The 16,025-nt window shown below is 44.6% G+C and overlaps 1 protein-coding gene across 1 annotated transcript in view; it reads right to left on the reverse strand.

The window, feature by feature from the left end:
• The window catches only part of SMPD3 (sphingomyelin phosphodiesterase 3), a 144,828-nt gene that overhangs the window by 6,588 nt on the left and 122,215 nt on the right, over positions 1-16,025 (reverse strand). The window contains exons 4-6 of the mRNA XM_060254454.1: positions 11,378-11,533; positions 9,046-9,135; positions 5,710-5,773 (exon numbers count right to left, since the gene is read on the reverse strand). Coding sequence (XP_060110437.1) covers positions 5,710-5,773; positions 9,046-9,135; positions 11,378-11,533 — 310 coding nt within the window. The remainder of the gene's footprint in view (positions 1-5,709; positions 5,774-9,045; positions 9,136-11,377; positions 11,534-16,025) is intronic.

The raw sequence follows: 16,025 nt of genomic DNA on the forward strand, positions 1-16,025 counted from the left end.
GGTCTGAACTTCCTATATGCAAAGCATGTGCTCTGCCATGGCCCACTCCCAACATTGAGAGCCAGTGTGGTGAAATGGTTAGAGCAGCAGGCTAGGATCTGGGAAAGCCAGGTTCAAATCCCTATTCAGTTGTGCACGCACACTGGGTAACCTTAGGCCAGTAACATGCTCTCAGCTTTACCTACTTCAAAGGGTTGTTATGAGGATAAAATAGAAGAGAAGAGAATGATGCAAGCTACTTGGGGTCCCTACAGAGGACAAAGATGGGAAATTAATAGAAGTAAATAAATAAAATAAATAAAAACTATGAAGAGTTGTTGTGTGGGATGCATGTAGGCATATATGTTAATCCTTGCAAAACTATGTAGGATTGTGATGGGCAGCCCAATCCTATGCACTCAGAAGTCAGGGCTACTGAGCTTAATGCTGATTACTTTCAAATGAGCACAGAAGGTCATGGCACTGAGGATTTTTTAAACGTCAAGATGAATGGCTGAATGAGGGGTTTATTTTTTCAAATGGTCTTTTTTGCCTGGTCAGGATCATTATTTGGCTTTGATGTGTAAAGTACAAATACAAGCTAAAACAGATGTAAGAAGTTCAAGATCAGCAGTGTGATGCCCGTAATTCTTAGACATCAAAGATTGAGAGATTCCATTCCAACCCCCCCCTCCCCAGAAGTCATACAGTTGGATCCAACCAGCTTTTTTACTCTGCCTCACCTAATCCCCCACATTACAGCCTCCATCTTACATGGCTTTTGTCCATGCAGGTTCAGATGATCTTGGTGGAGAAAATGGACCCCCTCCTTTTCCACCAGCGGAACAGCTGGTTGGATTCAACCAATAAAGTTGAACCCTATGACTTTGTTTCACTAAGCTGAATCCTATGACATTCTTCTGCTAAGAAATTTAAATTTAAAAAGCAGACCAAAGACATGCTCAATGTGTTTCGCAACATTCTCAGAACTGTGTTAACTCAAATAGGCAGTGGCATTTGATGTGTCAAATATCAAGTCTTTAGGGAACAGTTTCTGAACCAGCTTTTCTCAATGGCAGCTTGAGGGATTTAGGAGAGATAGACTTCCTCCGATGGAAAGTTATTCCCCCCCCCCCCAGATGGAGAAAACATTTTGATGGAGGAAGTCTTTCTATGTTTGAGGAAAGCTTGCTAGAAAGAAGTCACAGAATCCAACCCATGGCTAAAGTCCCATGGCTCATTTCTCAAGAAAATCAACAACACATGAAAATAATTGCTTCAATTGACTCTCACTACGAGGCAGGCTATTTATCAGTCTTTCAAATGTAATATCCGGTTTTTAACATGTACAGCAGTCTTATCTCTGGAGACCTAATCAACAGATGCCTGTTGGCCTCTTCTGATTCATTTCAGTATCAGGGAATCAATAATTATCAATGGCCCCCTCCAAAGGGGCATTTTTAATTAACCAAGAGAGGCAGGGTTGGGAGGTTTTTCCTTTTCGTTCAAAGGGATGGTTCAGATCTGGACTCTTTTCTAATTAATTGTCTTCAATAGCACCATTGACAGGCCATTTTTCAGCCCACTTTAGAAAACTTGTGAAATCTTAATTCCTTCCTCTTCTCTACCTATAATGCAATGTAGAGATTTGGCTCAGGATGGAATTGACCCCTCCTGAAACACTGGTGGATTATCTCCACTTAACAGCAAAATAAATTTAAAAAGCAAACCAAAATGTTGAGGCATGCTTAATGTGTTTCACAACATTTTCAGCAGTGTGTTAACTCAAAAGGGCAGGGGCATTGGACACTTCAAATCTCAAGCTTTTAGTGAACAGTTTCTGAACCAGCTTTTCTCAATGGCAGCTTGAGGGATTTTGTTGGCTAAGCTTCCTCTCATTTCTCTGGACTAATCCTACCCCACCCCCCCCTTCCAGGAGCCAGTGAGTTCTTGGGCCTCCACTCCCTTAAGCCTCTCTGCAACCAGCATGGCAAGCCATACTTGGCCTCAAGGGCTTCCTGAATTCTTGTGGGAGTTTGGTCACCATTTTGGTTGCAGAGAGGAAGAATCAGCCCCTCTGGATATGACAAGACACAGGCAAGTGTGGCTGTGAGGGAGGAGACTACATCCCTCCAGTCCTAAATCCACCACATGAGTGACTACCTTATCTCACCTCATGAATGAACTGGCCCTGTGTTTTCTGTCAAGGAGCTTCCATGTAATGCCAAGGATTCTGGGTAGTATTACAGGATATTGGGTAGTATTACAGGATACAGGATGCAGTGGGATACCACATTTCATTACTAAATCTCACACCAGTAGCACTAGAAATGAAACTATCCTTTTTCCCCCTGTATCTCAGGAGGTAAACAGCAAGTTCTGGAAGAGGAAGGGCAGCCCACAATCTTCCTTGTCCTTAGATGGACAAAGAATTCCCAAATTTGCCTGGAAAAAAGTAACAGAAGATTCTGTGTGAGAGAGGCTTCTAAAGCTTAAACATAACCTTTCTCTAACCAGATCAGTATGATACTCAGGAAAAAAAAATCATCAGGCATAACCTGCTTGCTAATAATACCCATTCATAATTATGGCTAAGGTTAGCAGAAAGTTTCTGAATTCAATTGATGCTGGCAGAGGGTATGCAAAATTATTCTTGAAAAATAGCTTCCCTTTCATAATGTCTCTCAGAAGTTCACTTTGGTGGCATCCACTTTGGTGGCCAACATTCAGAAGAGGAGAGATTGCCCATTAGTGACAAAGATTGAGAGCCAGTGTGGTGTTGTGGTTAAGAGCAGCAGACTAATCAGGAGAACCAGGTTTGCTTTCCCACTCCTCCTCCTCCTCCTCCTCCTCCTCCTCCTCCTCCTCCTCATGAAGCCTGCTGGGTGACCTTGGGCCAGTCAAAATTCTCTGAAATCTCTCTCAGCCCCACCTGCCTCGCAAGGTGCCTATGGTGGGGGGAGGAGGGGAAGGTGATTGTAAGCCACTTTGAGAATCCTGAGGGTAGAGAAAACCGAGGTATAAAAACCAACTCTTCTTCTATTCTCGGATGGTTAAATGGTTATCATGTGACAGCTTTTGGTCATACAATAAAAATTGAGTGGCAGATGCTGCAGATATTCTGTTCCTTTTGATCTGCAAAAACTTGGAGCCTGCAAGTGTTGCTACATGTGGTCACTGGCTCGTGTGTACTGGGCAAGATATGGATTTTCCCACTCTGATATAGCATCCAGTCAGGTTCTTGAGAAACCTGATACACACCTTCTCCAATTCACATGAGAAGGCACCCATACATGTTGAGCTTCTGGTAAGTGCAACTGGTAGACTCTTGATTTGAATTAATGGAATGAAATGTCTTCCACGGGCTTAGTGCATGAACCTGTGTAGACTCCACTTTTAGTGCAAGGACTGGAGTCTAACAGCTGATCTAAGTTCCAAACAGCCTCTTCCAATGTTTGTCCCAACAGTGTCCTATTAATCAAGCAAGAGCTGGGAGGAACATTTGTAACTAAGTAGCAATAGCATTTATTGACCGGTTTAATAGGAAAACAGGCCCATGTAGTCATTCGCATTGATGTATTTAACACTGTGATCTCTTTAACCTTATTAATAGGTTTCTAGAGACTGGAGGTGGAAGTCTAAGCATTAGTCTAATTTACTGGGCTCCTTTCAGAACTATCAATGCCATTGTAAACAGGGTGATAAATTAGTTTTCAGATTTTAGTTAAATTTTATTGTTGAAGGATTCCCGTTAAAGGCTTATTTTAATCCTAATCTAGTTGAGCCGTGACATCAGGAACTCAAACAGGTATTTGCAGATTCTGCCTCAGTTCATTTTAAAGACGACAATAGCATTTCAAAGCTGCTAGACAATTTATCATTTGTGAATGGCCTTTCAAGGCAAAGTGAATTTGGTGTCTGGAACTGCTAGCAGATACTATGCTTTGAAACCTCAGACACGGGCTTCCTTTTTAATATTCTGCAGATACTCAAGGTTTAGACTATTGCTGTCATATCTTTGGAATAGGTCGGAAGCATGCCAGCCTTTGAGAAATGAAAGCTGCAAACCTCAGCTTTCCTGGGAGTGAGCTCGCTGAATAACATTGGACTTACTTCTGACTATACCTGCTTAGGATTGTTCCCTAATGGCACGTTTATACAGTGTACACAATGTTCATTCTAAACTCAAACTCAAAGATTTGCTTCCGTTCCGTACGGCCTGCAAGACGGAGCTGTTTTGCCGGGCCTTTGGTTGAGGCAAACGGACGTCCTCTCAATCTCAGCTTGGTGTAGTGGTTAAGTGCGCGGACTCTTATCTGGGAGAACTAGGTTTGATTTCCCACTCCTCCACTTGCACCTGCTTGGGTCAGCCATAGCTTTGGCAGAGGTTGTCCTTGAAAGGGCAGCTGCTGTGAGAGCCCTCTCAGCCCCACCCACCTCACAGGGTGTCTGTTGTGGGGGGGGAAGGTAAAGGAGATTGTGAGCCGCTCTGAGACTCTTCGGAGTGGAGGGCGGGATATAAATCCAATATCTTCTTCTACTGTCTGTACCATCTATTGCCCTTCCCCACAATGGGCTGAAAAGCTACAATGAGCCAAAAAATTATGCATTCACCTGAAATATGTGCCTGCCTGCCTGTGTATATTTCTGAGTTTTTGAGTTATGTTTTATCCATATATTATTAGCTTGTTTTTGTATTTTAACTATTTTACCATGACTATGTTTCACCCTGAGCCCATATGGGAAAAGGCGGAATATAAATCAACCAAATAATAAATAATAATAAGATCATGTACCTTGTTCAGCCCATAAAATTTAGACTGCAAATATCCCCCCAACAATAAACCCCCATGCCAATAAAAAAGCATGGAGCCAAGGTTTCATTCACATGTGGGAGGTGAACAGTTAAACCTCCTCTTCATTCCCTGCATGGCCTTGAGACAAATTGAGGCTGCATGCCATTTATAGGCAGAATAGAGGGTGTGATCTCTGTCATGTCCATTTGAACCCCTAGATATAGTGGTATGCTGAAGTGAGTCTTGGATTTGCATGCAACGAGTCTTCATATCCAGAGGCAGTAAATCTCTGAATACTGGTATTAGGAAGCAACATCAAGGAAAGGTTTTGGCCTCTGTGTCCTGCTTGTGGGCTCTGCAGTGCTACTGGTTGGCCTCTGTGTAAGAAACAGGATGCTGGATTAGATGAACCGCTGGTCAGATCCAGCAAGGCTCTTCTTATGTTCTCATGCATTCCTGCTCCATTCATGAAATGTATCCATTCTAACCTTTATGCATGTACTTCCATACATCCCTCATGCATTAGTCCTCTACCACAAAAGCAGGGCCACACACCTGTGATGTAGCCAATCCTCCAAGAGCTTACAGGGTTCTTCTTGCAGCGCCTACTGTAAACTCTTGGAGGATTGGCTACATCAGGATGGGGGTGGGGTGGTGGCCCAACATGCAAAGGAGATCCTGCTACAAAAAAAGCCCTGCACAAAAGTCAAATGTGAACTGTACAGGCATCAGACCAGCCAAGAGATTGCTACACGTTGGCCATGGTAGGAATACATAGTGGACATCCAGCAAGACAGTGTTCATGTTTTTGTGTCCTCTTGACATAGGGATTAAATTGTGATTGTGAGGCAGGAAACATGTTTTCTTGGAGGTGTTAATTGTAGTAGAATTCAAAGTAGCCATAAAAATAAGTGGAGGAAAAGGTTATACGTACTTCTGTAAGTTATCTGGGGTGCAGACTTCTTCATCATACAATTCTTCTGGATCTAACAAAGTTCCTGTGAAGAGAAAGAGACGTGATTGTATTGGATGCCTGATTCTGCATTGCATAGTTTTTTGGTTTTTTGCTATTTGGATGGGGGTGTGAGATGTGTGTGTCTTCTGCATTACCATATTATTTAGGCCTTGGGCATTTTGATGTAAGTTCACTCATGGTTTGGAATAATTTCAGTCTTGAACAATAGCATGTTTCTGAATTGTCATGATGGGTGGAAATCTAGCAAAATGGCACACCATTTTAATGTTTGTTGTTTGCATATTTTTAAAATGTCAACACAATCAAGGTGCCTTACAAGGTAAAATGACTAAAACAACAAGTCAAATAAACAATAAAGCAATGAGATAAAACCATCAACAAAACTCAGAATGTAGTTTCAGGAAGCTATACAGTCAAAAGTGAACATGATAGATTGGATTCCCCATGGCACCTAAAAGAGGATGGTGTGAATTTGAATGGGAAGGAAGTTCCATGACTGGGGTGCCACTGCAGAAAAGCTCCTGTCTGATGCAACCACCTAGTTCAACTCAGCTGAAGTTCTTAACGAATGGCAGATGCAGTCCTTGAGATTTCTTGGGCTCAGATCATTTAGGTATGGTCAATACCAGCACATTAAATTGTGCCCAGAAACAGAACTTAATTGGCTCCCAGTGTTTCAGAATTAGGGAACTATGTTCTGAAGGCTTTGCTGCAGTCAACAGTCTAGCAGCTTTATTCCAGGCTAGCTGAAATTTCCAAACAGTCTTCAAAGGCAGCCCTATGTAAAGCACATTACAGTAATCAAGGCCAGATGTTACCATAGATGGATAACAGAAGGATAACTTTGGTCCTAAAATGGATGCAGCTGTTTCACAAACTGAAGCTTTGTATAAAAGACATTATTTCAGCATGCAGTTGCAAAGTTGGTGGTTCCTTTTTTTTTTTAAACCTCCGTCTCAAACGGTTTAAAAGTAACTGCCTGGGATCATGTGTGTATATCGATGATATGAGTTTTCAGACTCTCTCTTCCTTTCCCTGGAACTGGGTTGTGGGACGATTTCTGAAGAAATGTTCTTGGATCCAACAACCACTGTGCAGGGTGTATTTGAGGCTCCAGTTTGTTCTGGCTTCCTCAGAGAAAACCTGGGAAGAAATGACAGCTACATCTGCTAAAATTTATAGTGTAGGTATTCCCTGAGTCCTTCACTCAGACCTCAGACTTCCCATTCCCAGCATTTTTTTTCATGAGGTATGTTTCTTTTTCTATTTGTATCTGCCAATTTATTGGCTTGCTATCAAGTTGGGTTTATGAAACCAAACTGATCTTTCTGTCTTTAAAACTGTATTTCACACAGATATAGGCATGACTGTTACTTCTGGGATGGAAATACTGGGAAAACAGAAGAGTAGTTCTTATAGGTGTGTGTGTGGGAGGGAAATCAGTACTTGTACAATTTAAAGGGAGGTTGTGAAGAGCTTCGTCTTCAATCCCATCCCATCTATCTCTCCTGAGGGGTGTCTATGTAGTAGTGTGTACAGGAGATGCGATGGCTCTGCACAGCGTTAATTGAGCACTTCTGACTTCTTCAGAAATGTGTAACATGCTGATAATGGTCCTTGAAAATCACAGCTTGAAACTATTTAATTTCCATTATGGGCTGCTGAAACAGCCCTTCCTGTTCCAGCACACACTTCCTGCAGAGAGTTGTTTGGTGCTAGGCACTGTGGTTGCAGTAGGCTGTTCTGTTCTGACAGAAAATGAGAAGGCAGGCAAGAGAAGCTGTGGGAAAGGAATCATCCTTTTCCCTCAGGTTAGCTCAGTGGGCTTAGATCTTCCTTTCTTCCAGACCATGGATGGCTTTGTGTGTTCAATTCTTCCTTTTTGGAGGGTGGGGGTGGTATGTTTTGCATTTGTGTTTGTGTGTGTGACCATGCCTGGAAGTCATGGCAATCTCTGGCAGCTCCTACTGGGGCACAGAGAACATTCAGAGAAGTGGTTTGATAGCCTGCCTCTCTACCTCCCGATTCCTGGTATTCTCTGGAAGTCTCCCTTCCAAATACTTGCCTGTATTGGCTCTGCTTAGCATCCAAGATCTGACAATATCAGGCTTGCCTGAACTATTCAGGTAGGGGCCATGCGTGTTCACTTTCATACTCAAAGCCCCAAGCCCCCAAAGCCACATAGTAAGAAGGAGCCCCTCTCCCCATCCTGAAGATGTTCCCGCACTGCTATGGTGACATAAGACTGTGGGGATGATTTGGATGGTTCTGAGTCATGTACACCACACTAAAACTTCAAGAAGCCTGGCTATTTGTGCAGCAGTTCAAGGAGGGAATGAGATGATAGAATCTCTGGAGCACACAGTAATGGACTGTACCACAAAAAGGGGAGGGCAACAGCAAAACCCAACCCAACAAAACAGATTAGGTAACAACAACAAGTTGAGTGAGCAAGCTTTAAAAAATATGGAACCAGAATAACCAAAAGTATGCTTTAATAAGAACAATACTTTTCACAGGAAGCAACAGAACACAAAAAATAGCTTATCCAATATTAAACAGCCAATAAAACAATATCTGCAATAAATATATGGCACAATAATTTATTGTCTTGCCATATAACAAATATTTATCATTTAATTAGTTTTAGCAAGGACACCAACAGATGTTTGTCACCTAATATGTTAATCCAGCAAAAGGAAGGGTGCCGTCATCTGAAGAAGAGGTGCCCACATTACCTGTGGCAGTACATTCTGTTCTTCTGATGTGGGTTCATAGTATGAATCTTCCTACTTTTGCTTTAATAATGACCCTCTTCTGCATCCTGCTCTGCACCCAAAGCACATGAAGGAAGTTTCAAAGGTGCTTATGTTTTAGTGCTTGTTTTTCCACCTCTTCTGGCCCACTAGAGAATTGGGCTCAGTGTGCAACTAACTTGAAACAAGACCCTGCTGGCACATCATCTGGGCTTCTTCAACAGGTGTCACCTGCTGGCTCTCAGGCTTCCTTCACCAGTAGAATTGATATTTGCCTGCCCATGGCAAGCCAACGCCTGCCCCTATGGCCCCAATCCCCCCAACCTTGAGAAAATGAGGAACAGGAGAAAAAAATGACAGGAAAATGGCCTCCATAGCAGTGCTCTAGGAATTTCATTACGTCTCTATGGCCTTTACTACGCAGAAGCGACATCACATCCTCCCCAAACTCCACCTTCTGCAGGCCCTGCCCTCAACACCTCCCAGCATTTGCCAAAGGCAACTCTATCAACCCTGAGGCTGTTGTCCCACACCTTACCGATTGCCCATGATTTGTCCTCCCCAGGACCAAGGCGGCATGGGTCCTTGTAGCGTGTAAACAAGGAGTGCTGCTGCTCAAGCTTGTCATCTACAAGGGGAAGAGAAAAATCAAAGGGGAAGCAAACCAATTGGAGGTGAAGAAAGGAAGAGGAGCATCCCTGAGGGCTGAACTTGGGAGGACAAAAAGCAAGAGGGGACCATGTAAATGGACCCGTTCCAGTTAAAATCAACCCAGATGCTTCAAAAATGCCACCTGTGTCTTTTCAGATATTTCTTCTTTCCCTTTTATTTGAAGAAGGACCATCTCTTTCCACACAGTCCCATGAACAATCTATGGTTGACTGTCTGTTGGCTATTCCACTACTTAGGGTAGCCAGCCTGGCACTGACCAGTGCCCAGGCCTTTTCTGTTGTGGCTCTAGCTCTGTGGAATGAGCTCCATGAAGAGGTGAGGGAGGCCTCGGAGATCTGCTGGAGATGCTGTAGGGCCTCTCTGTTTACCAGGGCTTTTTGGCAGGGTTTGAATGGCAGGCATCTTTTAAGGGTGGGGAAGAGATTTGAGGATTTGCTATTTTACCATGAAGAAAGGTGGGGTGTAAATGTTTTGTTAAGCAAGTAAGTGAGTAAAAAAGTAAGTGTGGATGTCCACCCAAGGAAGGTAAGACTAAGCAGAAGCCCTTGGCAGCCCTAAAATGTTCAGTGATTTATTTCACTACTGTTATGCTGTTCATGCTGTGTGTGTGAATAAAGGCTTGTGGATTTTCCACCTAGGTGTGGAAATGTCTTGGAGCCAACTGTATGTTCAGCCTCTGAGGAAATCTAAGTTCAACTCTCCATCTGAGTCAGCCTTTTCTCTCCATTTCACCCAGTTCCCCTCCATATTGCAGCTTCTAGTCCTACATGGCTATTGTCTGCCCAAGTTCCACCATCCTAAGTCTAGGTGATCAAAGGGTACCTCTTCGTCTTCCTTCCATTAGTGGAAAACTGGTTGGATCCAACCCACTGCTCAGCCAAGCTGCCTACTATAATCTGCTGTGAAGCTAATAGTGTATAAAATGCTGAAAGCCAAAAGCATCCCTGTTATTGCTGCACTTCTAGCCAGATAAAACTTCAGCATTTCTTTTCAGTTTTCCCCGGGGAATCCCATGAGTGGGCATAAAAGGTGCTAATGATATCATTTGTCACTGTCTACTGTCAAGGCAACAAAACTAATATATTTATGTCTCTCTCTCTTTTTAAGAAAAGAACAACCTTTACAGTTAAAAATAAAATCATGTGAAGGTGACTCTGATTCAATCACCTCTATAGGCCCCTCTTCTGCACAGCGCAATGTCTACATTTGTGTTTGGCTGGTTATTTAACATACTGATTTAAGAAACATACGGCCCCGCTTTTCCCAAAAAACTATCCAAGCTGCCTAACAGTCACAAAACGAAAATACAATAACCCAGACAGTAAAGATCCAATCAAATTATAGATAATACTGTTGAGTAAAACCAGCACACAATAATGAAAAATTTGCAGAACAATAAAACCAGGAATCCAAGGATGTGGCAAGAAAACGGGACTTTGTAACCCATGCTGTTAACAAGAAGAGCCTTAATGCTGGCAATCTGAGAAGTGAGTGAAATAAAAGGGAATTTATAAGGTTGCCAGCCTCCAAGTGGCACCTGGAGATTTCCCACAATTACTGTTGATCTCCAGATGGCCATGATCAGCTCCCCTGGAGAAAACAGCTGCTTTGGAGGATGGGCTCTAGAGCATTATATCCTGCTGAGGTCCCTCCCTTCCTCAAACACTGCTGTTCCCAGGCTCCACCCCAAAAATCTCTAGGTATGTCCCAAAACAGAGCTGGAAGTCCCAGGGCCTGAAGTCCTCCCAAAATTACTATTGATCTCCACACTACAGGGATCGGTTCCATTGGAGGAAATGGCAACTCCAGAGGGTGGATTCTATGGTAGCACAGCCCCACTGGACTCCCTCCTCTCCCGAAACTCTGCCTTCCCAGGCACTGCCCCCCCAAATCTCCAGGAATTGACTAAGCCAGAAATGGCAGCCCTAGAAGGCCCCAATGCAACCTCTAAACTGTGGAGTCTTGTTAGCAAAAATTTCTACTTTGTGGCAACTTGCATTAAAGTTGCAAGCTACTATATAAATTTGTTTGCTCTGGGGCCATTTTTCCATAAGACAAATATGTATGAGCCAGAGGCTAAAAAACTGTGAGCTAGCTCACACTAACTCAGCTTAGAGGGAACACTGGAAGATTACATCAATTTCAAAAAGGATTTTTTGGGGAGGAGGGGAAACAGAGAGGGAAGGACTTCATCTTACCTGACGAGCAATTGTCAAAGTTCAGATCCCCGCAGAGTACATCAAATGCCACCAGCTCCTCTGGATTGGCTGTGCTGGAGGAGGAGGTAGATTTTCTGAAATCAGACAGCCAATCCTGAAGCAGATCCAGTTGTTCACACCGAACAGTAGTGTCTCCTGGAGGGAATAACAAAACAGAAGGGGGGAAAAACCAATCTGGAATGTTTCAGGTTTCATAATATTGGGAAAGGTCACGTCTAGAGTGCCCAGTCCTAAAATGCAGCTTAAAAAAAAATAAAACTAAAGTAAAACAGAAATCAAGCAGAACCGTTATCCCAGCAGCAGCTTTGGTGAACTGCTTCTTCAGATACTATGAAATGGAAATTTCATAACATTTATAGCCAAAGGAGAGCCGGTTTGGTGTAGTGGTTAAGTGTGTGGACTCTTATCTGGGAGAACCGGGTTTGATTCCCCATTCCTCCACTTACAGCTGCTGGAATGGCCTTGGGTCAGCCATAGCTATCGCAGGAGTTGTCCTTGAAAGGGCAGCTGCTGTGAGAGCCCTCTCAGCCCCACCAACCTCACAGGGTGTCTGTTGCGGGGGGAGAAGATATAGGAGATTGTAAGCCGCTCTGAGTCTCTGATTCAGAGAGAAGGGCAAGGTATAAATCTGCAGCCTTCTTCAAAATCACGACGTTAAAAAAAACGGGGGGGAGGGGTGTAATCCAGGGGTGTTAACAGTTAAGGAGCAATGAGACAGGTCCCGTATCCCAGCCCAGCCATGGGCTTTAATTATAGAGGAGGTTTCCAGATGGTGACAAGCTCCTTTGGTTTCCCTTCTACCAGTGTGGCAGCTGATACAGAGCAGCAGCAACAGGGCTTCTACATGGCAGGTTTCCTCACAGTTTCCACGCAGCAGCCACCCTCTGCTCCCTGGGCCACAAGGGCTTTTTCAGTTTTTAAAACAATTGGCCATGAAACATTGCTATATTGCTATAACACTATAACAATATGTGTAACAGGTTCTCTGAATTCCCTGCTTTCCCAGCTAGAGACTGACAAATGGAGGTCTGCAAAATTCATTGGGGAGGGGGAAGTGTCTGGGAGCCGCTCCAAGCTCGGAGCGGCTCTAGTGCTTGCCACTGCTGAACACGGAGCAGCTCCCAGTATCTATGGCAGCAGCAGCAAGGCCCTGAATGGCTTCCAGAATTTGCCTGGGCCCAGAAAAACTCCTGGCATCTGCCACTGCTATGGCAGGGCCCAGAGCAGTGCCTGAATGGTTTGCAGTAGCTTCCAGGCTTCACCATAAAGGTAAGAAGGAAAGAGCAGAGAATACTGCTTTACTGCGAGAGGGGGATTTAAACCCTCCTGTGCATTTTTTTAAAAAGCAGAATTTTCTGCTAACTTGGGGAGTGCTCCAAGTTTGCCAAAAAATATTTAGCCTCTGTGTGGTCTAGGCTGCCCAATCCCGTTTTTACAGGCTTCCTCCAGGAAGCCCCGCCCCCACAGTCACCATGAAGTTTTAGAGCTCCTGCAGGTTTAGAAACCTGCAAACAGGTCTGTGTGCCTTTAAGGCTGAGCAGGAAGCAGGAAGGGCTTCATGGGAAAGGGTCATTAACAGTTTCGAAGGAGAAAGGCCCCTCTCTTTCTTTTGCTTTCAGTTTTCAGAGCAAGTAAAGATCTGCAGGAACAAGACCCAGTAAGTATTTGTGAGTGTGAGAGAGGGAGGGGGCAGGGGATTCCCTGGTTTGGAGGCCCTCCCCCCGCTTTAGAAAGTGACTGGGGGAGGAGGGAAATGTCTACTGGACGCTCTATTATTCCCTGTGGAGAACGATTCCCATAGGAAATAATGGGGAATTGATCCGCAGGTATTGGGGGCTCTGGGGGAGCTATTTTTTAAGATAGAGGCACCAAATTTTTAGTATAGCATCTAGTGCTTCTCCCCAAAATACCCCCCAAGTTTTAAAATGATTGGACCAGGGGGTCCAATTGTATGAGCCCCAAAATATGGTGCCCCTATCCTTCATTATTTCCTATGTAAGAAAGGCATTTGAAAAGGTGTGCTGTCCCTTTAAATCTGATGGCCAGAACTCCCTTGGAGTTCAGTTATGCTTGTCACACCCTTGTTCCTGGCTCCGCCCCCAAAGTCCCCAGATATTTCTTGAATTGGACTTGGCAACCCTAGTGTGGCCTCAATCCACAGATTTAGCTACCCACAAATGGAGGCCATGAGTGGCTACTAGAATATAGCATTTCTCAGTCTCTAACTTTCTCTTTTCTGCCCTCCCTCCAAGGAGCTCAAGGGCTGCCAGCTCCAGGTTGGGAAATACCTGGAGACTATGGAAGTGGAGCCTGCTGAAGGTGGGCTTTGGGAAGGGGAAGGACTGCAATTGCGTAGAGTGTCACAGAGTCCACCTTCCAAAGCAACCATTTTCTTTAAGTGAACTGATCTCTGTCTCCTGGAAACCAACTGTAACAGTGGGAGATCGCCAGCCATCACCTGGAAGTTGGTAACCCTAAGCTTAAGGTGGGGGTTCAGGGCAGTCTCTCATGGGGGCCAAACTAAATGTTACCATTTAGGACTTGGGGACCCCAGCTTGTGTTTCTTCAGCCTCACTGTGGGAACTGACTTCTGGGGGAGGAAGCTCCATATATTTAGATACTACATGTAGAGCTGCAAAACTGGAGAAATAACTTTCTTCCCCCCACATAGTTTTCAGGTGGGAAAATGGATGGGAAGGAGGCAGGAGAACTTCTCCCCCTGCCCTCAGCACTTGTAAAGAAGCCATTCCATGAAGCTGCTATGTGGTTGTAGGCAATACAAGTTGGGTCTGTCTGAGAAACCCAGGGTGGTTTCACACAGATTTGCCCCAACCTAGTCCTGCCTCCCAATCGGATTAAAAGTGCATGATCACATGAGCACATCTGCCCTCCGAGCTGCACCCGCTCTCACCCTGTCTCCATACGGCTCCTATCTGCATCAAAAAGCTACCTGGATTTTCTGGTATCATCCCCCTGAATCGGATGTAGGTCGCATAATCAGTACTGTCTGAATGCCCTGGAGCGACTCATAAGCAGAAGAGCTGTGTGATCGCACTGAGCTGTTTCTGGCAAGGTTGGGGTGTTTTTTCCCCTCACCCCTCTCCGAGGTGCACTTGTCCGCTTCTCCGATGGCGCACACGCACAGGGGCCCTTTTTTAAAAAGACAACCCTTTCTGCATCGGGTCCATGGTTGAGCTGGGCTAGCAGTGTGAATGGGCAACCAGAAACCACTGCCGGGATCCTGCCGCTTCGGCAGCGGCTATCTAGTTGCCCAAAAACAGTTCAAACTGAAGCAGTTTTTTTCGCAATGGGATAAGATTGTGTCAATTTCACAGTGTGAAACCAGCCCCAGCTCCAGCTCTTTAAAAACTGATAACTTTTCATTTGGCCCTGAGAACATGAGGTTTGCATCTCTCTCCCTCCTGTTTCTCTGCCCTGCTTTACATGGGTTGTGCTTCCTTTACAAGAGCTTCATGTAGGGTTGCCAATTTCCAAGTAGCACCTGGATCTCTCCTGCCATTACACTTGATCCCCAAGCAATCAAGATCAGTTCCCCTGGAGAAAAATGGCTGCTTTGGAAGGCGGACTCTATGGCACTATGTCCTGCTGAGGTCCCTCCCTCACCAAGCCCCGCCCTCTCCAGGTTCCACCCCACAAATCTCCCGGTATTTCCCAACTCAGAACTGGCAATCCCAGCTACACTTAGTCTTCTGCACTCACACATGGCTGGATCACAGCCAAAGAGTCTGGCATCCTTGGTAAACACGCGTCTAGATTTTATAAGCAAATGGGTGCTTTTCTCCCAGCATTTTATTTTTCTAAAAGGAAAAAATGGAAGAAAACCGCCTTTTGTTTCCCTTCTTTGGTATGAAACATTTCAAGAAATTATACCTCTTTCAGACCAATACAAAAGATTGCTCAAGAATGGGTGAGTTTGTTCCCTTGCATGCACAAATGTTAAGTTGCATAAATGATGCTTTAAGAGAGCTTGCTTGTCTCTCTCTTTACAGTACAAATGACCAACTGGCATGGCGTAATGAGAGTTATTCTAAAACACAACAGATCTGGTGCTTGAGCATTTGGTCAGCTGCCTCTCTTTTGTGGGGAAGCATCTTTCAGTCTTAAATGGAACAGTTTTTAACCACTTAAGCAGCACATGTGGAGAGACAAAGGGTACAATCACACAAGCAGTTTGGCCAGACATCTCCCTCTCCTCTGGATTAAATGGGCAGGATCCAGGGGTTGAATTCTAGAAGGAGCTCCTTTGCATATTAGGCCACTCACCCTGGATGTAGCCAATCCTCCAAGAGCTTACAAGGCTCCTTTTTGTAAGCTTTTGGAGGATTGGCTACATCAGGGATGTGCGGCCTAACATGCAAAGGAGCTCCTGCTAGAATTGCACCCCTGGTGGGATCACATGCACACATCTGGCTCCCATGCCCCACTCATCCTTCCCTTGTGCTAAAACAACTCCCATGTGGAAATTTTGGTGGCTACCTTGGTGAAGCACTTCCATGGCGGGTTTCCAGGCTTCTGATCAGCCAGATGCATCATGGAAACACGAGTGATGGGACTGTTCCACTCAGTTTCCAGTGTGTCCTCCGCTCCTCGAATTCCACTCTGATGT

Source organism: Heteronotia binoei, chromosome 14 (genome assembly GCF_032191835.1).
Source record: "Heteronotia binoei isolate CCM8104 ecotype False Entrance Well chromosome 14, APGP_CSIRO_Hbin_v1, whole genome shotgun sequence".
NCBI classification, from domain to species: domain Eukaryota; kingdom Metazoa; phylum Chordata; class Lepidosauria; order Squamata; family Gekkonidae; genus Heteronotia; species Heteronotia binoei.